General features: G+C 36.1%; 1 protein-coding gene across 11 annotated transcripts in view; it reads right to left on the bottom strand.

Moving 5' to 3' along the window:
• LOC132368245 (uncharacterized) overlaps positions 1 to 27,005 on the bottom strand; it is a 670,503-nt gene that overhangs the window by 42,329 nt on the left and 601,169 nt on the right. For 2 of the 11 annotated variants that reach the window (XR_009503999.1, XM_059927013.1), the window contains exon 13: positions 17,734 to 17,840. The exons of 7 other annotated variants lie outside the window; for them this stretch is intronic. Coding sequence is in view for 3 of the 4 variants with exons in the window: in XM_059927013.1 (XP_059782996.1) it covers positions 17,742 to 17,840 (99 nt within the window). In the remaining variant the exon portion in view is untranslated. Of the gene's footprint in view, positions 1 to 16,929; positions 17,011 to 17,733; positions 17,841 to 27,005 lie in introns of those variants that run through there. 2 more of the 11 variants (XM_059927012.1, XM_059927020.1) reach the window with 2 other exon arrangements.

Below are 27,005 nucleotides of genomic sequence, written 5' to 3'. Positions count from 1 at the left end.
ACACTGGCCAGAATGGCTGTCATCAAAAACCTACAAACAATAAATGCTGGAGAGGGTGTGGAGAAAACGGAACCCTCCTACACTGTTGGTAGGAATGTAAACTGGTACAGCCACTATAGAAAACAGTATGGAGGTTCCTTAAAAAACTAAAAATAGAGCTACAATATCATCCATCAATCCCCCTCCTGGGCATATACCCAGAGAAAACCATAATTTGAAAAGATATGTGCACCCCAATGTTTTTTGCAGCACTATTTACAATAGCCAGGACATGGAAGCAACCTAAATGTCCATCAACAAAGGAATGGATAAAGAAGATGTGATATATATATATATATATATATATATATATATATATATATATATATACACAATGGAATATTACTCAGCCATAAAAAAGAACAAAATAATGTCATTTGCAACAACATGGATGGACCTAGAGATTGTCATACTGAGTGAAGTAAGCCAGACACAGAAAGACAAATATCATATGATATCACTTACATGTGGAATCTAAATAAATGATACAAATGAGCTTATTTACAAAATATAAGTAGAGTCACAGATGTAGAAAACAAACTTGTGGTTACCAGGGGATAAGGGGGGGAGGAATAAATTGGGAGACTGGTATTGACATATACACACTATTATATATAAAAGAGATAACTAATAAGAACCTGCTGTATAGCACATGGAATGCTACTCAATACTCTGTAATGGCCTATATGGGAAAAGAATCTTAAAAAAAAAAAAAAGTAGATACATGTATATATATAACTGATTCCCTTTGTTGTACACCTGAAACTAACACAACATTGTAAATCAACTATATTCCAATAAAAGATTTTTAAAAAGAACATAGGTAAATTGCTCTCCTCAAGAACCTTTATACTCTTTAAATTATTTCATACTGCATGACAGTTAGTAATAGCAAAGAAAAGTGATTTCAGTTACCCCACAAATTGGTACTATAGTGCCGTGAAGACACTTGATTGACTAGGATGTTAGTGCACTGTAATTTTCTGATTAATTAAAATATCTAGGTTTCTTAAAGTTATTTATTTAATGTAGCCAATAAACGGCTGATAGACACTAAATTTAATAAAAGAGGAGAAAATCAGGATCTCCAATACAGGGAAACCAAAATGGTTTAAAAAGTTATCATGCATTACTATTACGATTAAACCTCAAGGGAATGAAGTCAGGGAAGATAGTGAAGTTGGAAGCACCAAGAATTCATCTCTCTACCTGGACAGCAACTGTACTAGGAGAAACTATCAGAGGTGGATACTTTGGAACTTTGGAGTTTATTTGAACACTTGTAACTTCAAGGGGATAGCTTGGCTAGGACATTTTCATTAATTTTGGTTTATTTCAACCATTAGGGTGGTTGCAGCTACTCAGCACCCTACCCCAGCCCCATACCAGACAGCTGTGAAGAACGTAACCCAAATTTCTGGAGCAGCTTCCTCTGGAGCCAGGGTGGCCAATAAGATCCTTGTCATCCACATGTAGGTTCTTGGTTCTAACTGTGAATTACTGCTCTCACTGCTGAAGTGTGGATATGGAGGCTGGCCACCAATGTTCCAACTGCCACCAGCTGAAGTAATTTCCAGGAGGTTTAAAAGAGCCACCTGTTTTTTTGTTTGCTTGCTTTTTGTTTGTTTGTTTGTTTTTGATATTCAAAAGCAACTATGTATATGGGGGAATTTAGAAAGCCACCATGCATACCTAGGGAAATATGGAGCTCAGAAAAGACATGCAGAAGATCTTAAGCTTTTACTCCAATACAGAGACACCTTATAGCAACTTTTTAAAGTACCAAACTCTGAGGAAAAGGGAAAATCTGATTTCCCCAGTTTCCATGTTATCAAATTCAAAAGTCCAATTTTCAATAAAAAAACAACAAGGCATACAAAGAAACAAGAATGTATAGCTGATTCAAAGAAGCAAAATAAAGCAACAGAAAATGTACCTGAGGAAGCAGAGATGTCAAAATTACTAGACAAAGATTTTAAAACAACTCTTTTAAAGACACTCAAAGAGCTAAAGGAAGACATGGACAAAGGAAAATAATATATTAAAAAATATCAATGAAGAGAATAAATTATTTTCAAATAGAACCAAAAAGAAATTTTGATGCTGAAAAGTACAATAACTGAAATGAAAAATACCTCAAAAGGGTTAAAAAGCAGATTTGTGCAAGTGGAAGAATAAGTGAACATAAAGAAAGAACAACTGAAATTATCAAGTCTAAGGAACAGAAAGAAAAAAGAATGAAGAAAATTGAACAGAGCCTAAGAGACCTGTGAAACACCATCAAGTGGACCAACATAGGCATTGTGGGAATGCCATCAGGAGAAGAGAGAGAGAAAGGAACGAAATGAATAACGCCTGAAAACTCCCCAAATTTAAAGGATTGAAATTGCAATAAATGCATCTACAAATCCAAGAAGCTCAAAAACTCCAAATAGAATAAACTCAAAAATACTCACACTGAGATACATTATAATCAAAATGTTGAAAGACAGAGACAAAGAGACGATCTTGAAAGCAGCAAGAGAGAAGTGACTCATCACATACAAGTGGTCCCCAATGAGGTTATCTGTCAATTTCTCATCAGAAAGCTTGAAGGCCAGAAGTCAGTGGGTTGATATACTCAATATGCTTAAAGGAAAAAAAACTGTTGATGGGCAACTTTATATCCAATAAAACTACTCTTCAAAAATGAGGGAGAAATGACACCCCTAGATTTTAAAAAGCTGAGGGAGGTCATTACCACCAGACCTTCCCTCCAAGAAATGTTAAAGGGAGTGCTTCAGGTTGAAATGAAAGGAAGATAGTAACTTGAAGCCATATAAAGAAATTAGGGTAAAGGTAAATGCATGGGCAACTGTAAAAGCTACTATTACTGTAATTTTGGTTGAGCCTGACTTTTATTTTCTAAAGCGTTTAAAATACAAATGCATAAAAATTATTAATCTATTTTATTGTATACAAAATGTGTAATGATGTAATCTATGACATTAATAACAGAAACTGAGGGTGGTGTGGTATAGTAGTGAGCTTTTTTATGTTATTGAAGTTAAGTTGGCATCAATTCAAATTAGATTATTATAACTTTGCGATATTAAATATAATACCCATGGTAACCACCAAGAAAATATCTATAGGATATACGTATAAAGAATTAAGAAGAGAATTGAAATATTTCACTATGAAAAGTTAACTAAAAATAAAGCAGTAATGGAGAAAATGAGGGACATAAAAACCTATAGGCATAGAGAAAACATATTTGTTTTCTGAAAATTGGCAGAAGTAAATCCCTCCTTATCAGTAACTACCTTAAGTGTAAATGGATTAAACTCTCCAATAAAAATACAGAGATTGGCACAATGAATAAATATTTATAATTCAACTATGTGGTCTCTATCAGAGACTCACATTACTTCCAAAGACAAATAGGTTGAACGTAAAATGATAGAAAAAATATTTCATACAAATGATGATGAAAATAGGGCTGGAGTGGCTACACTAATATCAAACAAAATAGACTTTAACTCTAAAAAGTTTACAAGAGACAAAGAAGATGTATCTTAATAAAAGTCTCAAGAAATAATCTAAGTATTCATCAACAGATAAATGGATAAAGATGTGGTATATATACACTATGAATATTACTCAGCCATAAAAAAGAATAAAATTCTGCCATTTGCAACAAAGTGAATGGACCTAGAGAGTACTATGCTTAGTGAAATAAGTCAGACAGAAAAAGACAAATACTCTATGTTATCACATATGTGGTATCTGAAAAAATAAAACAAAGGTATATAACAAATTAGAAACAGACTCACAGATATGGAAAACAAACTAGTGGTTACCAGTGGGGAGAGGGAAGGGGAGAAAGGCAAAATAGGGGTATGGGATTAAGAGATACAAACTACTATATACAAAATAGACAAGCAACAAGGATATATTGTACAGCATAGGGAATATAGCCATTATTTTGTAATAACTTTACATGGAGTATAACCTATAAAAATATTGAATCACTATGTCTACACCTGAAACTAATAAAATGTTGTAAATCAACTATACTTCAATAAAAAATTAAATTAAAAAAGGTTCGATATCACAATGAAAATAGAAATTATAAACATTTATGCACTTAATAAAATACCTCAAAATATATGAAGCAAAAAATTGATAGAACAGAAGGTGAGAAATAGAGAGCTCTATAATAATAGTGGTGATTTCAATGCCCTGCTTTCAGTAATGGATAGATCAGTCAGACATAAGAGATGTAAGAAAATAGAGGACTTGAAAAATGCAATAAACCAACTAGATATAAAAGACATATAGAACACTACCCCAAAACAGCAGAATACAGGTTTTTTTCAAGTGCACATGGGACATTCTACAGGACAGATCACATGTTAAACCACAAAATAAGTCTGAATAGATGAAAAGACAGATATCATACTAAGTGCCTTCTCCAATCACAACAGGATGAAGTTAAAAATCAGTAACAAAGAAAACAGGAAAATTCACAGATTTGTGGAAACTCAACAACATACTCTTAAAGATGCCATCACAAGATAAATTAGAAAATACTTAGAAACAAATAAAAACACAACATACTAAATTTATGGGATGCAGTGGAAGTAGTGCTCAGAGGGAAATCTATAGGTGCAAATGTTTACATTGTAAAAAAATGTCAGATCTCAAATCAACAGCTTCATACCATAAGGAACTAGAAAAGGAAAATAAAGCCAAACTCAAAGCTAGCAGATGGAAAGAAACAATAAAGTTTAGAGCAAAGTTAACAAAATAGAGAAATAAAACAATAGAAAAATATTAATGAAACCAAAAATTGGTTCTTTGAAAAAATAAACAAAATTGACAAACCTTTAGCTAGACTGACAAAATAAAAAAGAGAAGACACAAATAACTAAAATCAGAATAACAGTGGAAGTATTACTACAAACCTTATAGAGGCAAAAAGGAATTATAGAAGGATACTATGAACAACTGTAAGCCAACAAATTAGATAACCATTAGAGAAATGGGCAAACTTCTTGAAACACACAAATGCCCTAAACCAACTCACAAAGAAAGAGAAAATCTCAACAGACCTATAACAGGTAAAGAGATTGAATTATTAATCTAAAACTTACCAGCAAAGAGAAGTCCTGGACCAGGTGGCTTCACAAAAGAATTCTACCAAACATTTAAAGAAGAATTAATATCAATCCTTCTCAAGCTCTTCCAAATCACTGACAAGGAGGGAACACTTCCTACCTCATTTTATGAGTCCAGCATTAATTTATATCAAAGCCAGAAAAAAAAATACCACAAGAAAAGTAAATCACAGATCAATAGCCCTTATGAAGATAGATGCACAAATCCTCAACAAAATATTAGTAAATTGAATCCAATAGCATTTTAAAATAATTACTTACCATGACCAAGCAGCATTTATTCCTGAAATGTAAGAGTCGTTCAACATAAGAATATTAATCAATGTAATGTGTCACATTAATAGAACAAGGAAAAAAACCACATGATTATCCCAATTGATGCAGAAAAGGCATTTGACAAAATCAAACACACTTTCATGATAAAAAACTTCCAGAAGTCTGGAAATAGAGGGAAAATCCCTCAACCTATTAAAAAATATTTACAAAAACCCACAGCTAACATTATAATCAATGGTAAGGGACTGAAAACTGTCCACCTAAGATAAGGAACAAAAACAAGAATACCCACTTTCACTGCTGCTATTCAACATTCTACTGGAAGTTCTAACCAGAGCTATCAGAAAAGAAAAGTGAATAAAAGGCATCCAAAATAGAAAGAGCTAAAACTATTGCAGATGACACCATCCAGTATATAGAATACACCAAGTAGAAACTAATAAATTCAGCGAAGTTGCAGAGTACAAGATCAACACGCAAAAAGCAGATGTGTTTCTAAATACCAGCAATAAAAAAGGCCAAAAAAAATTTAGGAAAGCAATCCTACTGATAATAGCACCTAAAAGAATTAAATACTTTGTAGTAAATCTAACCAAGCAGGTGAAAGAGTTGTACACTCAAAACTACAAAATATTGCTGAAAGAAACTGAAGAAGGGACTTCCCTGGTGGCGCAGTGATTAAGAATCCGCCTGCCAATGCAGGGGACAGGGGTTTGATCCCTGGTCCGGGAAGATCCCACATGCTGCAGAGCAACTAAGCCCATGCGCCACAACTACTGAGCCTGCATTCTACAGCCCACGTGCCACAACTACTGAGCCCACGTGCCACAACTACTGAGCCCACGTGCCTCGAGCCCCTGCTCTGCAACAAGAGAAACCACCGCAATGAGAAGCCCGCGCACTGCAACAAAGAGTAGCCCCCACTCACCGCAACTAGAGAAAGCCCACTCGTAGCAACGAGGACCCAACGCAGCCAAAAAATAAATGAATAACTAAATAAGAAACTAAAGAAGACAAAAATAAATGGAAAGATATTTATATTCGTGGCTAGGAAGACTTAATATTTTTATGATGTTAATACCACCCAAAGCAAGCTACAGCTTCAATGTAATCCCTATCAAAATACCAATAGTTATTTTCACAAAAATGGAATTTTAGGGGCCTTAAATAGCTAAAACAGTCCTTAAAAAAAGAAAGAAAACTGGAAGACTCATACTTCCTGACTTTGAAACTTACTGCAAAGCTGTAGTAACTAATACAGAATGGTATTGGCATTAAGGACAGACATATAGACCACTGGCATAGAATAGAGAGCTCAGAAATAAACTCTCACATATATGGTAAACTGATTATTGACAAAGGTGCCAAGACCATTCAATGGGAAAAAGAAAGTCTTTTCAACAAATGGTGCGGGGAAAACTGGATATCCACATGCAAAAGAAGTTGGACCCTTACCTGATATTAAATGCAAAAGTCAATTCAAAATGGATCAAAGATCTAAATTTTAGATCTAAATTTAAGAGCTCAAACTGTAAAACTCAGGGAAAAAAAAGTTAAAGTCTTCATTACATTGGATTTGGCAACGACTTAATGACTATGACACCAAAGCACAGGTAACAAAAGAAACAAATGATAAATTGGACTTGATCAAATTAATGTTTGTGCATCAAAGGATACTATCAAATTATATAAATAAATAATGGGGTAAAATATTTGCAAATAACATCTGATAGGGGATTAATATCCAGAATATATAAAGAGCTCCCACAACTCCATAACACCAAATAACCCAATTCAAAAATGGGCAAAGGACTTGAATAGACATTTCTCAAAGGAGATATGCAAATGGCTGATAAGCACATGAAAATGTGCTCAATATCATTAGTCATTAGGGAAATGCAAATCACAGCTACAATGAGATAGCATTTTATACCTACTAGGATGGGTTAAAAAAAAAAAAGAAAACAAGTGATGACAAGGATGTAGAGAAATTGGAACTCTTGTGCATTGCTGGTGCGAACGTAAAATGGTACAGCTGCTGTTGAAAACAGTTTGTTGTTTTTTCAAAAGACTAAACATGAAACTACCATATGACCCGCAATTTCATTCCTAGGTATACATTCAAAAGAATTAAAAGCAGGGACTTGAACATATATATGTACACCAATGTTCATAGCCAAGTTATTCTCAATAGCCAAAAGGTGTAAATAACATGTGTCCTTGAGCAAAGGAATGTCTAAACAAATTGTGATATATACATACAAAGGAATATTATTCAGCCATAAAAAGAAGTGAAATTTTTATATATGCTGCAACATGGATGTATCTTGAAAAAATTATGCTAAGTGAAATTGTCCAGATACAAAACAACAATCATTTGGTGATTCATAGAGACAGAAAGTAGAATAGAGTTAAGGGGAAAGAGGAATTATTGTTTAATTGATACAAAGTTTTTGTTGGGGATGACCAAAAAGTTTTAGATATAGTGGTGATGATTACACAACATTGCAAATGTTATTTGATGCTACTGAATTACACACTTCAGAACAGTTAAAACGATAAATATTACGTTATGCATATTTTACCACTATAAAGAAAAGATCCTCAATTTCTTTGAAGTTAAGATAAACAGGTGAGAATAATGATTTTTAGAAAAAAAACTACAAATATATGTTAATTGAGAGAAAGGTTTTTTGGCAATAAATTTTAAAGGAAGTGTTTAAATTGGACCTATACAGTAAAAAATGATAAACATAATCGATAAAAATCCTTGATAGAAGTTTCATAAGTCACAGAAGTACTTTTTAAAGTTACAGTTTTTAAGGTCACTATGCTTCTCCTTACTTATTTTCATTTTGACTTTATGTCAACCTGAGAAAAAATAACCAGATATGTCCAGCAGTAACTCCAGAAAATTAAACAACACAATGCTGGAAAGGTAGAATCCGTTAATTATCCAAGGCACTATAACATAAGTACAGTTGCTATACTGTTCTGAATGAATTACTGAAGTTTTAACAGAAGTATTCTTTTAAAAAGCATTTGACTGAATGACCACTGGACATCAACTCAAGGTAGAAGAGGCATATATAGGATTTCCCATCTCTGATTGTTTCCAGAATTTCATGGTGTATATAATGTAATATCCCAACTCTAGAAAGAAGACCACGTTGACCAAGAGAAAGGCTGCTTTCTTAATCTTAGTTTCTGATCCAAAATTTTCAGTGGTTTTTCACAGTCTAAAAGACAAACCCAAATTCCTTAATGCGACATTATCTGGGGCTCAAAGTATAATATTGCCAATCACTCCCCCAAGTTCTGAAATCTTCCTAGAGTCAAATTGCTTCTGTCAAGTATTCATCACAGATGTGATTCTGCTCAGATGTGTGATTATTTAATTTCTCCCACTGTATTAGACTGAATTTTTGCTCAGCACATATCCCCAGTGCTCAGCAGGAATTAATTAATTAGTTAAGACTATTAGAGCCATCTGTCTATGCATCATCCTTCCTATAAATCCCCTTCTCACCTTTCACCTCCTACCAGGCCTTCTCACCTCTAGCCTCTTACTACTCATCCCATATGAAAACCACCTTCTGATGAGTTTGCTAAAACCCAGTTACATCACATCCCTGTTCCTCAATAAGTTGTATTCAGATCTCAACTTTCTTGGTTCTCCAGATCTCAACTTTCTTGGTTCCTGCCTTATATTTTGCTCCACTCATCTGGCAAACTGGACTATTCACATTAGTCCCAAACATTCCTCCACACATTAGTTAATGCCATGCTCTCTGGCACAAGAGCCCCTGTGCTTCTCTGCCCATTAAAATAATGCCCAAATTTCAAAGTTGGCCTAAATGTCACTTCTTCCAGGTAGCTTTCCTCTTATTGCCCTACCTGAAAATGAGATTCTTGTTTTTAACTTCTCTGGCATTGGAGACATACCTCTTTCAAGGCACGCATTATATGGCATGCTTACTTCTCTTAAAATTCTCTTGAAATCATGGATTGGACTGGGTTTACCTCTCTGTCTATGGCACCCTGCAGAGAGTCGATGCAGGCTCAGAGTGCTGGACAAGCTGGAGAAAAGGCCCCTGAACTGCACCAGAGAGCAGGTGAAAGATCTAAGAGAAAGTGTGAGAGCCCTCTGACCCAGGCATTCTAGGCAGATCTTCAACTAACAAGTTGATCTCAAGTCATTGTCACTGCTCATCATTTATCATTGGTGCGCTTAAAGAAATGTATCCATACCACCTCAATGGGCAAAATGGCGCTAGGAAAATGCATATTTAGCTGATACATTTGAGTTTTCACTTAAGATACAAGGATCACACACATTACACACACTTCTCTTTTTTTCATTTCTAACACACATGAATATTAAAGAGAGATACACTTTATTAGTGCTTGTTGTCACCAAAGAAAGTGGTGGGCAAAAGCAAAAACAGCAGAGATGCTCTGAGTGTCCTTATTCTAGACTTTATTGAATTTTAAAAGATTCTAAGGCTCAAACTAGTCCAGTAGAGGCCAAGACATATGCAACTAAAAATCTCATTGGGTACATATTCTATTGTGTAAGCATGGCAAGTGGTGAAAATACACCACCTTACATTCATTTGGAGGTCAATCCAGTACCATCATATGAATTCTTTAGCAATTTGGAACATTTGGGTCAGGATGTTTATTTGCTGCATTTGAAAATAGGAAAAGAGAGGATCTGGACAGAGAAGAGATCTTGATTAGAATATGTTGGAAGTCCTTTCAAGTCCAAGTTTTGAAATTCCCATTTGAATGATTGGAAGAATAGCTTATTTTCATGATAGAGCTCTTTTCTTGGAACCAAATTCCACAGCTCAGGTACAGAGCAGAAAGAAACAGCCCAGCCCCACCCACTTTATAGCTTGGTGGTGGTGGTCTGGTCTCTGATTAGCAAAGAAGCTGAGGCAACAGGCTACAGTTATGGCAACACTTGCCTTCCTACAGATTTCCACAGATGAAGGAAGAAAACAGGGGTGATAGTGCGCACGGGCTGCTGTGTATGGCTGTGCATGCTTTTCATTGTACAGTCTGTGCATCGAATATTGCAGCAGCCCTGGACAGAGCTGGGTAAAGGAATACTTACTCGTTTCTTCATCATCATGCATCCTCCGACCTGGAGAATGTGAAGCAAATTTTCAAAAGGTAAAAGTTTACTACATCCAAAGAACAAGTGAATAATGTTATCAGAAATTGTACCCAGATGAAGAAGAGGTGGAATTATTGTACAGTGCTCCTACTGAGTGGTGTATTAAACTGATGACATATTTTAGTCTCTTTGGTGGAAAATCATGACCCATTAGGATTTCTGCTCATAAATATTACTTCTTTTGTGCTTTTCTTTATATTTTTCTGTTTTGTTTATTTATTTACTTATTTACTTATTTATTTTTGGCTGTGTTGGGTCTTCATTGCTGCGTGCAGGCTTTCTCTAGTTGCGGCGAGCGGGGGCTACTCTTCGTTGCTGTGTGCGGGCTTCTCATTGCAGTGTCTCCTCTTGTTGCAGAGCATGGGCTCTAGGTGCGTGGGCTTCAGTAGTTGTGGCATGTGGGCTCAGCAGTTGTGGCGCACGGGCTTAGTTGCTCCGTGGCATGTGGGATCTTCCCAGACCAGGGATCAAACCCGTGTCCCCTGAATTGGCAGGCGGATTCTTAACCACTGCGCCACCAGGGAAGTCCCTTTTTGTGCTTTTTTTTAGCCTAGTTCACTATAAAATTAGACAGATGTTCAGAGAGAAAATTAAGCACTGATATCGGATTGAAGCATTTAGTGTATTTCAAATGAAATACATAGATAATCCTGCTTATTCATGTATGTCCAAGTTGAAAAACAAGTGATTTGAAGGCGTTTAGCCCCATTTTATGCTGGAGAAATTCTACAACCTAAAACAAATTCAGCTCTATTTATTCTGATTCAAACAGAAAACACTTAGGTATCTACAAATACTCATATATGTAAGGTGGTCAAGCAAGTCCTTAGGTGTATTCATCCAATGTAGAAAAAGTTCTGGAGATCACATTCATATCCAGAGACCATACATAATGTAACCCACAAGAAAGATCTTCAGCTACATACCTATTCTTCCCACCAGATATTAAATTATATCTTTATACAAACTAAAAGTTATTTTTTCATGATTTATGTAAATAAGTTAAGCATGGAAATGGTATTCAAAATATATTTATACATATGCATAATAGAAAATTTTAAATTGAAAATGGCTAATCAATTTTATAAGGAAAATTAAATATGATAAAACTAAGAATATAGTATAAGTTTTGAAGCAAAATATTGTTGTCTATACCATTTTTATTTTAGATATTTTTAGTTTTTATTGAAGTCACTATAGTTTGTCAATGACTTTCGGGAAATTAGAAAATATTTTAATATATTTACAATCACTATGCCACCATTACTCAGGTATCTCTAAAGGGAAAGAAAATCTGTATTTTAATTCTGGGAGGAGGAATAAGACCTTGGTCAAGGCTGAAGTTGGTAATTCAGAGTTCCCCTTTTTGCATAACCGACATTTCGTAGTTCCTATTTCTGAGTGATCAGGTTATATAGATTCTCATACTTCTCCCAGTCCCTCCTTATTTCTGTCATCAACCATTTCCCCTCCCTTATTGTTTATCTTAAATTGCATGGCCTCTACCAGGCTGCTGGTCTTTCCAGTGGACCTTAGTCCCTGGGCTTCATTCTCCCCCTCCATGTCTCTCCTCACATTTCACACTGCAGGGCACAGGTGCAGATTCACACCCAGACACACCTTCGCACCACACTCACACTTCAAAAATTAAAAAAACAGGACATTAAAAAAAATTACCATTGGTATTTTACAGGCTCAAAAAAAACAGGCTTATTTTACCATTTATTTATATATTTCCTCTATGGTGAAGTTTCTATACAAATATTTTGCCAATTTCCTTACTGGATTTTTTTCTTCTATTGCTGAGCTGCAAGTCTTCTTTACATACCCTGAATATAAATCCTATGTCCAATATATGTTTTACAAGTATTTGCTTTCAGTCTGTGACTTGTCTTTTTAATTCCTTAACAGAGTATTTTGAAGAGCAAAAGCTTTTAAATTTAACAAAATCTAGTTTATTAGTATGTTGTGTCCCATATATCAATAAAAATTTTTATGAGTCTATATAGAAACTCAGAACTACAAATATCTTCTCATAGTTTTTCTACAAGTTTTATAGTTTTAGCTCTTCCATTTAGGTCTATGATCCATTCTGAGTTTATCTTCATATATGCTTTGAGGTAAGAGTCAAAGATCATTTTATTGAATATGTATATCTAATTGCTCTAGCACCATTTATTGAAAATATGTCTTTCCCCTTTGAATCACTTTGGCACATTTGTTGAAAATCAACAGACCATCCCTTTATGTGTGGATTTAATTCTGGACTCTATTCTCTTTCAGTGATTTACATATCCATCTTTACACGTCTCATACTGACATGATTATAGTAAGTCAAAATCAGTTGGGGTAACATTCCCAACTTTGTTCTTATTTATCACAATTGTTTTGAACTAACATCTTAAAAATATTGTTTTCTTGGCTATTTTGGCCCTATTTCTGCCATATACATTTTGGAATATTCTTGCCAGCTAGGTAAGTACCACCTTTGGGATTTTTATTAGAATTGTATTTAGACACATTTGAGGAAAATTGATATTCCTTTAATAACGTCTTGGGACTTATCCAATGTTTTTCAATAAAATTTGAAAATGTTCTTCCATAAAGGACATAAACACATATTCTTTTAGATTTATTATTGGGCATTATGTATTTCTGTAAATGATGTCTTCATGTTTCCTAATAATTTGTTGCTGTGATATCTAACTGCAATCGATTTTTAGGGTAATATTCTTATATCCTGCAAACATGCTAAACTGTCTTTGAAATTCAAAAATTTGTTTAGAGTTTTGTTTCCATGTTGACAACTATTTTATCTACTGCTAATAATGATTATGTTTCCTCCTTTATATTTCTTATACATGATAGTTTCGTTTCTTGTCTTACTACCTTAGCTAGGCTTCCTAGCACAACGTTGAATAGAGCAGTGACAGTGGGCATTCTTTTCACGTTCCCAATTTTAAAAGAAATGGTTTAAACCCTTCACCTTCCAGTATGATGTTTATTTTGTTTTGTTTTTTTGATTTTTGTCTTTATCAAGTTAAAGTAAGTATCTTTTCATTTCTAGTCTGCTGAGGTTTATGTTGTTGTTGTTCTGGTTACTATGAAAGGATGTTAAATGGTGTCATGGGTCGTTTTCTGTAAATACTGAGATAATCAAAAGTATCATGTCTCTTTTAATCTATTAACAGTGGCTTACACTAATAATTTCTAAAAGTTTTATCATTTTTATTCCTGAGGCAATCCTTGTTTTTGTCTTTCATTGGGTGTTGATTCTTCTTGAATATTCTGCACACCACACCCCATCCTCAACATCTACTTCCAGAGAACCCAACCAGTGACAATGGTTGATTATTGCATTTTATGACAGTTTCAAGCCACCTGGTTATGATATTCTTAAATACCCCTAATCCTACTGGCTTCCAAACTTCTTGCCTGACACTCCCTCTTCTGCCACCTTATAATCTTACCTATAGGTATATCCAGGTTAAACATTACAGTTTCCACAAAATCTCTTTTTAGTGCCCCTCAACTTCCTTATGGCAATGACCTTCCACTCCGCTTGCAAAGTACTTTGTTGTGATATGTAAGTTAAATTTATGAATAAAAATCAAATAGTTACCATAAATTTGCTGTCAAGGTTTTTAGAGACTAGAGAAAATAGATAGGAGAATGATTGGACATAGAAGGGAACAAAGCAAATAATGAATGAGAAATTAGGCACCTAAAGTAGAAAACAGATTTACAGACTAATCCGTGATGGCTGGTACCCAATGGCCTGTAGTGTCAAAACAAGTCATGTGGCCAAGTGAATTGGGAGAGCAGGACAAGTAGGAGTGGTGTGTTAGAACTAAGAATATGTTCACAACTACATCTCTGAGGAGGATTACCTCTCCTCCTGCCTCACTGTAGAAATGTGTGTTAAGTAATGCCACTGAGTAAAAACGTAGGAGTTCATAATTCCTTTGGATGTCAGTAATTAGCATAGACACGACCTTATTTCTCCCCAGTGGTATTTCTTTAATAATCCTGATTCCATAATCTGTGTGTCATTTCTTATGGCTTAGCATGGTCCTCACTCTGGGGCTCTACACCTTAGGTTGAATTGGTTTTGCCGGATGTTTTTAAGAAGAGGAAACACGGAAGATAACATAAGAACACTAAGTGACTTGCAGAGAGCACAAAAGGAAAAAAAGCACAGAAGAGGCAGTTGGAATGCATGACACTGCAGACCAGAGCTCTACTGTTGCTTCTTACCCTACCTTGAGACCTCTTTGACTGTAAACATTACATTTTACTGTACTGGCTGACTCTGCCATTTTCTTTAGGAATTATGAAGCAAACAACAAAAACTTATACAGTGTGGTCCTATCTCTTTTGTTAGTCACCTTGTCTTGCAATTCTTCCCAAACCCTATGACTAGTCATTTTGAAAACTTTTATTATTGCCTAATGCACTGTTATATTTTTGTTGCTGTTGATTTCCTCTCCCCACTCTGTGATTTCTAGTGTGTCTTCTAGGAATACCTATCCTTTTCACCTGGTGAAGTCACACTGCAATGTTTGGACCAAGACGTGCATGGCCTCACCTGAAATGCTTTCTCCAGCTCCCTCAAGTCAGAGCAAGTGACCACCTCTTCCAGATGTCCTTACGATTTTCTGCAGACCTTTAAGTTTTCTTTGGTACACTGTTAATGTCCATTTTCCCCAATTCGTCTTTGCTATCACCCCTCTCCACTTCAGCATGTAACATGGGGTAATGCATATGGCAGACAATAATGGGGGCTGAGTAAATCAGTAAGAAAATAAATGAATACTTAATGATACCAAAGCACACTTCCAAAATGATATATTCATTACAAATCAAAATCTCTCTTTCACATTCCTTAGTAGATAGTATTTCTTCTTGTCTATTTCAGAGAAAGAGGGTGGACTTTCCTCTTCGAAGGCATTTGATCTATCTTTTAATTTGTATCAAGGATGCAGGGTGCCTTTAGTCTTTTATTAGCATAGTATTACCTTGTCATCAACAATAATTCAATTTCAGCTTTCCTGATTCCGTAAGAAATATTATTCTAAAGTATTACCGTGTCGTCAAGAATAACTCAATTTCAGCTTTTAGTAGAAAAGCTGAAATTGAGTTATTGTTGACGACACGGTAATACTATTCTAAAGTCTTAAAGAAATGTAAGTGTAACACAAGCTGGAACTTGGCGAGAACACGGAAATAGTTATGGATATATAAACAATCAAGCAAGCAAACAAAGCCCTAATACGGATTTGATAGCTTGGCAAAAAGTTGTGGTGTGCATCGTATAGTCACATGATATAGATAGAAAAGCCCTAAATTCCTTAACTTGAGATATCTGGTTTTCCTTAATTAACAATAATCTTTTGATGTTCAGACTACCTGCCCTTTGTTACAAAACTTCTATATAACCTGGCTCCCCGCCTTGCCTCCTCGGAGCAGCTTCTCAGAGCTATCTGAAATGCTGTCTCTCGGTCTGCAGTCCTCATTTTGCCACAAATAAAACTTAACTCAAAAAAAAAAAGAGCCAAGGGACACATTTATTGGAAGCCATGTAATCCTTTTTTTGTTCTAGAGAAACAGAAAACTTTATTGTACATATACGAAAGTGTTATTTAGTTGTATTATCGAAGTCACAGAATTCTTAAGCATTTATTCTGGAATTATCAAGTTGTTTTGTTCAATTTTCATATTATATTTTCTATCTTTATAATATGTTAATTTTAAGATATTCACACTCTGCTTTAAAGTCTGCCTATGGTATACTTGACCCCATAGGGTTCTGTTATTGTTGTTAAAAATCACACAAATATGAAAAAACTTATTGAAAGAAAAAGTAAAATATTTATGTGGGTGGATATATATACATATACATGTACATGTACATGTTTATATGTATAGATGTGTGTGTGCATTTTAGATCTCTGTGTATGTATGAATTTTCCAAAGTTCTAAAGGCAACAGAGAAGGCATCCAGTTGCTCTGACTGAGAGAGCTGGAGAAGGTATCTCAGGCAATGTGACACTTGCATTGATGATAAACAATGCAGTTGGGAATTACCCAGATGCAACATACATAAAGTGCCTAATATCTATTTTTTATTGCATGAAAATAATAAGCATCCCATGAATCAAGAACCATCAATAAACATAAATGACATGAATTCACAGCAGAAGTAAACAAATACTGCAGATCTACCATGAGTGAGGCTCCGTACTGATCCCGATTAAAAACTCCGAACACAAACATTAAAAGGAAACGTGAAAGGCATTGGCTTGATGTTCCATCTAAAGCTTATATTCAATACAACATCTATGACTCCTGGAGGAAAAGAAAAAGCCTTTTCTTAAATTCATACAATAAGGAATACACTATCTCCCTTTTGGACTGATCTAATTGTTACAAAACAAGAACTATTGTGATGAAATTTGCTTCCAAAAATTATGCAATTTTCAAGATTGGCCCTAATTTTATTTTCTATTCTGCATTTTAAACACATGCACTTCCTTAAATTAATAATCACTTGACTTTGTTTCTAGATAGTCTACCATGTGGGTCACTTTATTTTAGAAATATTCAATGTCTCTCTTAAAATGCAGAGTGGATGACTGAGCAAAGTAGTAGATATGATCTCTTTCTACACAACTTTTTGACATTCTTCTACTTGTCTTTCCCCACTAATAGATTTTCTTATATTTTGATAACATATTTATGACAAACACAGAGTGGTATATTTTCATTTTAAAGGGTCATTTTCTGTATAGGTCCCTAGAAGTTTTGGAAGTCCATTGAAAGCCAGTAAATGAAGAAAAAAGTGTAAGTTAAAATTTTTTGTGTGTGATCAAATGTCAATTCATTTGATGTCATTATTATAAAGTATCATTAACACTTTACAAAAAATTCAAAGTACCCAAAGGGCCTACAATGTCTCAGGCTTCTTTGAGACACTTAAAAGAGAACATATATAAGTAAAAGTCAAAAGAAAGATGCCCCTTAGGAGAATTCAGTGATCACACGGCTGTATTTGTGATTTAAACATCTTACCATGACCTTCAGGAGACATAGTGGGAGTCTTTACAGCTCAAAACCAAGTTCCTGAAAGGGCAGCTCCCATGGAGTGTAACGTGCATGTCTGCATAATCATTGATTACCTTTGGGAATGAAAGCCATAAAGAATATTTAAAACTGCATGAGGAATTAAAAAGCAGGAAGTTCTAATCTTTGGGTACAGTATACATGTGTTTCTTTTCTCTTTTTGCTCAACAAAAGTCTTAGAGTTCATTGGAACCATTTGCATAAACATAATTATAAATTGGAGTATCATCAGCAAAAAACAGGTTTTAGGAGAGTCATGTTACTCAGACTGGAAGCCTGTGGTAAATGTATATATGTGTGTATGTACATACTTATTTTTGGTAACCAAATCAAATCTCCCTTCTCGTTAAAGTCTATCCTTTGTGGAGCCCTCCTACACTGTTGGTAGGAATGTAACTTGGTACAGCCACTATGGAGAACAGTATGGAGGTTCCTTAAGAAACTAAAAATAGAGCTACCATATGATCCAGCAATCCCACTCCTGGGCGTATATCCAGAGGAAAACATGGTTTGAAAGGATACATGCTCCAAAATGTTCAGTGCAGCACTATTTACAATAGCCAAAACATGGAAGTAACCTGTATGTCCAACAACAGATGAATGGATAAAGAAGATGTGGTACATATATACAATGGAATATTACTCAGGCATTAAAAGGAACAAAATAGTGTCATTTGCAGCAATATGGATGGGTCTGGAGATTATCATCCTAAGTGAAGTAAGTCAGACAAAAAGACAAAGATCATATGATACCGCTTATATGCAGAATCTAAAAAAAAAAAATGATACAAATGAACTTATTTACCAAATAGAAACCGACTGACAGACTTAGAGAGCAAACTATGGTTACCAGTGGGGGAAGTGTGGTGGGGGGGTCAGACTGGGAATTTGGGATTGACATGTACACACTACTATATTTAAAATAGAAAACCAACAAGGACCTACTGTACAGCACAGGGAATTCTGCTCAATATTCTGTAATAACCTAAACGGGAAAAGAATTTGAAAAAGAATAGATACATGTATATGTATAACTGAATCACTTTGTGGTACACCTGAAACTAACACAATATTGTTAATCAACTATACTCCAATATAAAATAAAAATTAAAATAAAGTTTACCCTTTGTAAGATGAAAGCAACCTCTCTGCCTCTCAATGTAGTGAAAATAATTGGTGTTGGTATAGTCTTATCTCAAACAATATTGTGGATTGGCTGTTTCTTTTGATGAAAACCATACATCCATATTTCAACTCAGTTCAGTTTGACTCCAAAGCCAAGAAAAAAAAAAATCACAGTATGCAGGCAAAACAACATTAATGAAAGATTTAACAGCATCTTTGAAGAAAAAAATGGGTTGCGATAGAGGAATGGTGAGGATCAGAACACGGTCCTGATCTTCCTCAGTCATGACATGCAGAGAAAGGAGGGCTGCCAGACTGATCCACATGTGCTTCCCTGTGGTATCAGCAAAATTTGTGGTAATGGGGAGCCGTCCTCTTTACCACCAAGCTTCTTTCTGAAGTACAAACATCATAGGTCAGAAGACAGACACTCAGTGCCAAAAGGGAACCTGAAAGAAAGCAGGAGTGCAATGCAAAGAGGCATGAAGAAGGTAGAGCAGTGGTTCCCAAGGGTTGTGGAGGACTGAACCCCATGGGTCATTTGGAAAAGTAATGAAATTATGTGTGTTTGGCCCAGTGATAGGCACTGAGTGGGAAAGGGTCAGGGATACTGCACAGCCTGTCACACATGCAATTATCACAGTCAACTTCTGATTGTCCACATATACATTCATATGGGTGAAAACACTGTGTTTACATATGTTGTGACTGTCCCAGCCTTTTGATAAAGATCCTCTTGTCTAGAAATACCTGAGGCACTCACCTGGGTCCATACTGCTCATAACAAGCCCCAAAGACAGTTCCCCCACTCAGGCCACTGCTGTGGCTAGACTGGCCCTTGTAGTTCTTGTTATGATTGCAGGACACATCTTAGCAAAAACCATCAGGGAATTTTGAGAAATAATATTTATTACTCACAGGTCCTGAAGGATACACAGCATGCCTGAGGGCCACACAGCAAGGTAGTGGGTTGAGAAGGCGAGAGTGGGGACCTGGGGCTCTGCATTTATTAGGGTCAGAGGGTGGGATATCTAGAATTTTGCAGGTTCACTCCTTATTAGCTAATTTAAAGCATAAGAGTGGGAATTAGGGCACAGGGAGGAAGAGATGGGATCACTCAAGTGGTCAGTTATCTAGGTTATGCAGGGCTATCTGAAAGGGGAAATTCATGAGTGAGGGCAGCCTAATTCCTTATCTGGTTGTTTTGCTGGTAGCTGTGTCATATAGCTGGCAATATGTTTCTTCAAGAAGGATGTCTTTTGAAATGGATGCCTTGGCAATCAAAAGCTTAATGTCAGGCCCTTACACTACAGCAAGAATCTAGTACCAACTCTGTTTTGTGTATTTATAAATGATTTTTACACGTGTATAATGTATGTAGAAATTTCCAGGAATGCAGCTGCCACTTATATCAAATGATAATTCTTTATTTGTTTGAAATTTATCAACGGTTGTTTGCATTTTGGAAAAATTACTTCACCGGTGACCCTGAGATATTTAAGCCAAGACCCCTGCATCATTCTGCACTCAACACCACATTCATAGTTATTCCCCTTAGAGATGAATGCATCTGACCACTGCATGATGTCTTTAACATACTTATGGGTGAGCATATTTTATTGAAAATTTTATATTTTAATTGTTCATTTAGACACTACAAATACTTACATAAATACACATATGAGGGGTGTGTGTGTGTGTGTGTGTGTGTGAGAGAGAGAGAGAGACAGAGACAGAGACAGAGAGACAGAGAGAGAAATGGTAAAAGGTAAAAAAAGGTGTGGTGTGCCAGTTATCAATTTAATGATTCTCTACTATAAATTTTTATTTAATTGCCTAATCCGAGACAAGGTAGTTGGACATTTTAAATGTTCCCCTTGCCAGCTGGCTTGATGTTAAGTTTTGTCAGGAGAGTGCTCTGGAGAGACACTGCAGGGATAAGAAGTTTTCCTTCATGGTTCCTTATGCTCATTCACCAGCCTCTTGGAGAGTATGATTTTTTCTTTACTATTGACTATACAGTTTTCTCCAGTGCTCCATGCCTCAGGGTGTGGCTTACACAGCACTTTTTCTCCAACTCTTGATTCAGGCAACAGCAGAAGAGCAGGGAGCCCCAGCGAGCAAAGGACTGCCCCAGCCCAGGTCATGCCTCCCCAGCACCCACTTCTCGACTAGGTAAGCCACACCAAGCTGGTGTAAGCTTGATCTTCATTCCGCACAGTGGACCAGAACCACCCTGGCCTGGGCCATACATGTAAGTATGCTTGGTTTCTGCAGACCAAGGCCAATCCAACTCCAAGTTCCAAAAGTGTCTACGGTAGTGCCCCAACTCCCTCTGCATGCCTGCCTACAAGCTTCTGCTCATGTGTGTCCCACCCAGAGTGTTATTCTTGCTTTTTCAGTGACTATGGACCAGCTCTAGCTTGGGCAATTCAGTAAACTTCTCTCCAGTGGTGGTCTGTAACCACATCTTATTCAACAAAGTCCAAATTCCCCTTCCAAGTTTGGCCTGCCTTGGGTCCTCTTCCTAAGCCCTAAGGTACCCTTTAGAGTTCTCCTTCCATTTCTAGAGTTATTTTCCTATCATAGTATAATAATTCCTTATATTTCCCCTGTTTACACCTGTGTAGTTTCTGTCTCCTGATTGGGTCCAACTTGATAGTGAGAGTGGTGTTAGAAGATAAACCATAAAGATGGGTTTGGGAGTTAGTTTGCTCATGCTTTTGGGCTTGGCATGGTGCTGAGCTCCTGCCTAATGGAAGATGAGATGCTAGTAATCCATGGCATGCAATGACATAAAATTTAATTAATCCACACTAACCACCCATGGTTAATTGTGATGATGCACCAACTGAAACATGTGCTTTGGGAGCCCAAGTGACTGTTGCCCTTGACCATTACAGCAGTGATGATGACTGTGGTGTGGGATGAATTAATTCGAGTATAATTATTTATATATTAAAAAGAACAAGCTCAGGTGTTTTAATTCTCAGCTCAGATGGTCTGAGAACCAGATGGCTTCCATGTCATCCCTAAAGAAACATCTCCTATTTCTTGTAGCCACAAGACTGATACTGCTGAAAATTAAACACAAAATTTAATTGTGTGCTGAATCACATAATAGTTTAATTCATAGCCTCACTGTGAAGTCCCCCCAAAGAGTAGTGAGACTTATTCCTGATCTTACAGAGAAAATAATCAGTCATTAAGTATGATGCTGTCTGTAGAGATTTTTATAGATGTTCTTTATCAGGTTGAGGATGTTAGTTTCCTAAGAGACTGGGTATTGATTATTCTCCAATGATTGTTCTGCATCAATTGATAGGATCATACTGTCTTTCTTCTTTGTACTGTTTCCATAGTAGATTACACTGATTGATTTTTAAATACGAAACTAGCTTTGCATTACTGGAATAAAGTTAACTTATTAGACTTAATAGGGTCAAGTTAAATCCCAGAACTGACATAAATCATAGAAGATTCTATAAAAACAAAGCAGAAGCACTGAAGAAGAATTTGAAATAAAAAAAAACAAACAATGCAAACAGCACAAGGATTCTATGAAGGAAGGAGAATTAAAATTCTGGGGTTTCTGAGTCGGACCTAGGCCAAATCCAGGTGGTTTTGGGACACAGTTTGGAAAAAAAAAAACGCTCAGAGTCTGAAAGCTCATGAAGAAAAGCTGCTAAACAAGGACCAGGATCCAGGGGGATGTCCCCACACCTCCAGAGGCAGCGAGCAGGCAGCAGCTCAAAGGGGCTCAGCAGCCATGTGGCTGACAGGGTCTTGGTACTCCAACCGGGTGTCAGGGTAGTGCCTCTGGGGTGGGAGAGCCGAGTTCAGGACATTGGTCCACCAAAGACCTCCCAGCTCCACATAACATCAAACAGCGAAAGGTCTCCAGAGATCTCCATCTCAACGCTAAGACCCAGCTCCACTCAATGACCAGCAAGCTACAGTGTTGGACACCCTATGCCAAACAACTAGCAAGACAGGAACACAACCCCACCCATTAGGAGAGAGGCTGCCTAAAATCATAATAAGGACATAGACATGCCAAAACACACCATCGGACGTGGTCCTCCCCACCAGAAAGACAAGATCCAGCCTCATCCACCAGAACACAGGCACTAGTCCCCTCCACCAGGAATCCTACACAACCCACTGAACCAACCTTAGCCAACGGGGGCAGACACCAACAACAAGGGGAACTACGAACCTGCAGCCTGCAAAAAGGAGAGCCCAAACACAGTAAGTTAAGCAAAATGAGAAGACAGAGAAACACATAGAAGTTGAAGGAGCAAAGTAAAAACCCACCCGACCAAACAAATGAAGAGGAAATAGGCAGTCGACCTGAAAAATAATTCAGAGTAATGATAGTAAAGATGATCCAAACTCTGGGAAACAGAATGGAGAAAATACAGGAAATGTTTAACAAGGACCTAGAAGAACTAAAGAGCAAACAAACAATGATTAACAACACAATAAATGAAATGAAAAATTCCCTAGAAGGAATCAATGGCAGAAAACAGATAAGTGACCTGGAAGACAAAATAGTGGAAATAACTACCACAGGGCAGATTAACATAAAAAGAATGGAAAGAATTGAGGACACTCTTAGAGACCTCTGGGACAACATTAAACGCACCAACATTCGAATTATAAGGGTCCCAGAAGAAGAAGAGAAAAAGAAAGGGGCTGAGAAAATATTTGAAGAGATTATAGTTGAAAACTTCCCTAATGTGGGAAAGGAAATAGTTAATCAAGTCCAGGAAGTGCAGAGAGTCCCATACAGGATAAATCCAAGGAGAAACAGGCCAAGACACATATTAATCAAACGATCAAAAATTAAATACAAAGAAAAAATATTAAAAGCAGCAAGAGAAAAACAAAAAATAACATACAAGGGAATCCCCATAAGGTTAACAGCTGCTTTTTCAGCAGAAACTCTGCAAGCAAGAAGGCAGTGGCAGGAGATATTTAAAGTGACAAAAGGGAAAAACCTACAACCAAGATTACTGTACACAGCAAGGATCTCACTCAGATTCGACAGAGAAATTAAAACCTTTACAGACAAGCAAAAGCTAAGAGAATTCAGCACCACCATACCAGCTTTACAACAAATGCTAAAGGGACTTCTCTAGGCAGGAAACACAAGAGAAGGAAAAGAACTACAATAACAAACCCAAAACAATTAAGAAAATGGTAATAAGAACATACATATCGATAACTACCTTAAATGTAAATGGATTAAATGCTCCAACCAAAAGACATAGACTGGCTGAATGGATACAAAAACAAGACCTGTTTATATGCTGTCTGAAGCGATCCACTTCAGACCTAGGGACACATATGGACTGAAAGTGGGGGGATGGAAAAAGATATTCCATACAAATGGAAATCAAAAGAAAGCTGGAGTAGCAAGTCTCATATCAGACAAAATAGACTTTAAAATAAAGATGATTACAAGAGACAAAGAAGAACACTACATAATGATCAAGGGATCAACCCAAGAAGAAGATATAACAATTGTAAATATTTATGAACCCAACATAGGAGCACCACAATACATAAGGCAAATGCTAACAGCCATAAAAGGGAAAATCAACAGTAGCACAATCATAGTAGGGGACTTTAACACCCCACTTTCACCAATGGACAGATCATCCTAAATGAAAATAAATAAGGAAACACAAGCTTTAAATGATACATTAAACAAGATGGACTTAATTGATATTTATAGGACATTTCATCAAAAACAAGACAATGCACCTTCTTCTCAAGTGCTCATGGAACATTCTCTAGGATAGATCATATCTTGGGTCACAAATTAAGGCTTGGTAAATTTAAGAAAATTGAAATCATCAAGTATCTTTTCTGACCACAGTGCTATGAGACTAGATATCAATGACAAGAAAAGATCTGCAAAAAATACAAACACATGGAGGCTAAACAATACACTACTAAATAACCAAGAGATCACTGAAGAAATCAAAAAATACCTAGAAACAAATGACAATGAAAACACGATGACCCAAACGTATGGGATGCAGCAAAAGCAGTTCTAAGAGGGAACTTTATAGCAATACAATCCTACCTCAAGAAACAAGAAACACCTCAAATAAACAACCTAAACTTACACCTAAAGCAATTAGAGAAAGAAGAAAAAAAACCCAAAGTTAGCAGAAAGAAAGAAATCATAAACATCAGATCAGAAATAAAAGAAAAAGAAATGAAGGAAACAGAGCAAAGATCAATAAAAGTAAAAGCTGTTTCTTTGAGAAGACAAACAAATTGATAAACCATTAGCCAGACTCATCAAGAAAAAAAGGGAGAAGACTCAAATCAATAGAATTAGAAATGAAAAAGGAGAAGTAACAACTGAGACTACAGAAATACAAAGGATCATGAGAGATTACTACAAGCAACTATATGGCAGTAAAATGGACAACCAGGAAGAAATGGACAAATTCTTAGAAAAGCACAACTTTCCAAGACTGAACCAGGAAGAAATAGAAAATATAAACAGACCAATCACAAGCACTGAAATTGAGTCTGTGATTAAAACTCTTCCAACAAACAAATGCCCAGGACCAGATGGCTTCACAGGCGAATTCTATCAAACATTTAGAGAAGAGCTAAACCCTATCCTTCTCAAACTCTTCCAAAATATAGCAGAGGCAGGAACACTCCCAAACTCATTCTATGAGGCCACAATCACCCTGATATAAAATCAGACAAAGATGTCACAAAGAAAGAAAACTACAGGCCAATATTACTGATGAACATAGATGCAAAAATCCTCAACAAAATACTAGCAAACAGAATCCAACAGCACATTAAAAGGATCATACACCATGATCAAGTGGAGTTTATCCCGGGAATGTAAGGATTCTTCAATATATGCAAATCAATCAATGTGATAAACCATATTAACAAATTGAAGGAGAAAAAACATATGATCATCTCAATAGATACAGAAAAAGCTTTCAACAAAATTCAACACCCATTTATGATAAAAACCCTCCAGAAAGTAGGCATAGAGGGAACTTACCACAACATAATAAAGGCCATATATAACAAAACCACAGCCAACCGCGTTCTCAGTGGTGAAAAACTGAAACCATTTCCCCAAGATCAGGAACAAGACAAGGTTGTCCACTCTCACCACTATTATTCAACATAGTTTTGGAAATTTTAGCGACAGCAATCAGAGAAGAAAAAGTAATAAAAGGTATCCAAATAGGAAAAGAAGAAGTAAAGCTGTCACTGTTGGCAGATGTCATGATACTATACATAGAGGATCCTAAAGATGCTACCCAAAACTACTAGAGCTAATCAATGAATTTGGTAAAGTAGCAGGATAGAAAATTAATGCACAGAAATCTCTTGCATTCCTATACACTAATGATGAAAAATCTGAAAGAGAAATTAAGGAAACACTCCCGTTTACTGATGCAACAAAAAGAATAAAATACCTAGGAATAAACCTACCTAAGGAGACAAAAGACCTGTATGCAGAAAACTATAAGACACTGATGACAGAAAATTAAAGATGATACAAACAGATGGAGAGATATACCATGTTCTTGGATTGAGAGAATCAACATTGTGAAAATGACTATATTACCCAAAGCAATCTAGAGATTCAATGTAATCCCTATCAAACTACCAATAGCATTTTTCACAGAACTAGAACAAAAAATTTCACAATTTGTATGGAAACACAAAAGACCCCGAATAGCCAAAGCAATCTTGAGAAAGAAAAACGGAGCTGGAGGAATCAGGCTCCAATCATGCTCCCAGACTTCAGACTATATTACAAAGCTACAGTAATCAAGAACATATGGTACTGGCACAAAAACAGAAATATAGATCAATGGAACAGGATAGAAAGCCCAAAGATAAACCCACTCACATATGGTCATCTTATTTTTGATAAAGGAGGCAAGAATATACAATAGAGAAAAGACAGCCTCTTCAGTAAGTGGAGCTGGGAAAACTGGACAGCTACATGTAAAAGAATAAATTAGAACACTCCCTAACACCATATACAAAAATAAACTCAAAATGGATTAAAGACCTAAATGTAAGGC

Source organism: Balaenoptera ricei, chromosome 6, assembly GCF_028023285.1.
Source record: "Balaenoptera ricei isolate mBalRic1 chromosome 6, mBalRic1.hap2, whole genome shotgun sequence".
Classification (NCBI taxonomy): domain Eukaryota; kingdom Metazoa; phylum Chordata; class Mammalia; order Artiodactyla; family Balaenopteridae; genus Balaenoptera; species Balaenoptera ricei.
Note: the sequence above shows the minus strand (reverse complement) of the source record. Positions and strands in the feature narration are given on the sequence as shown.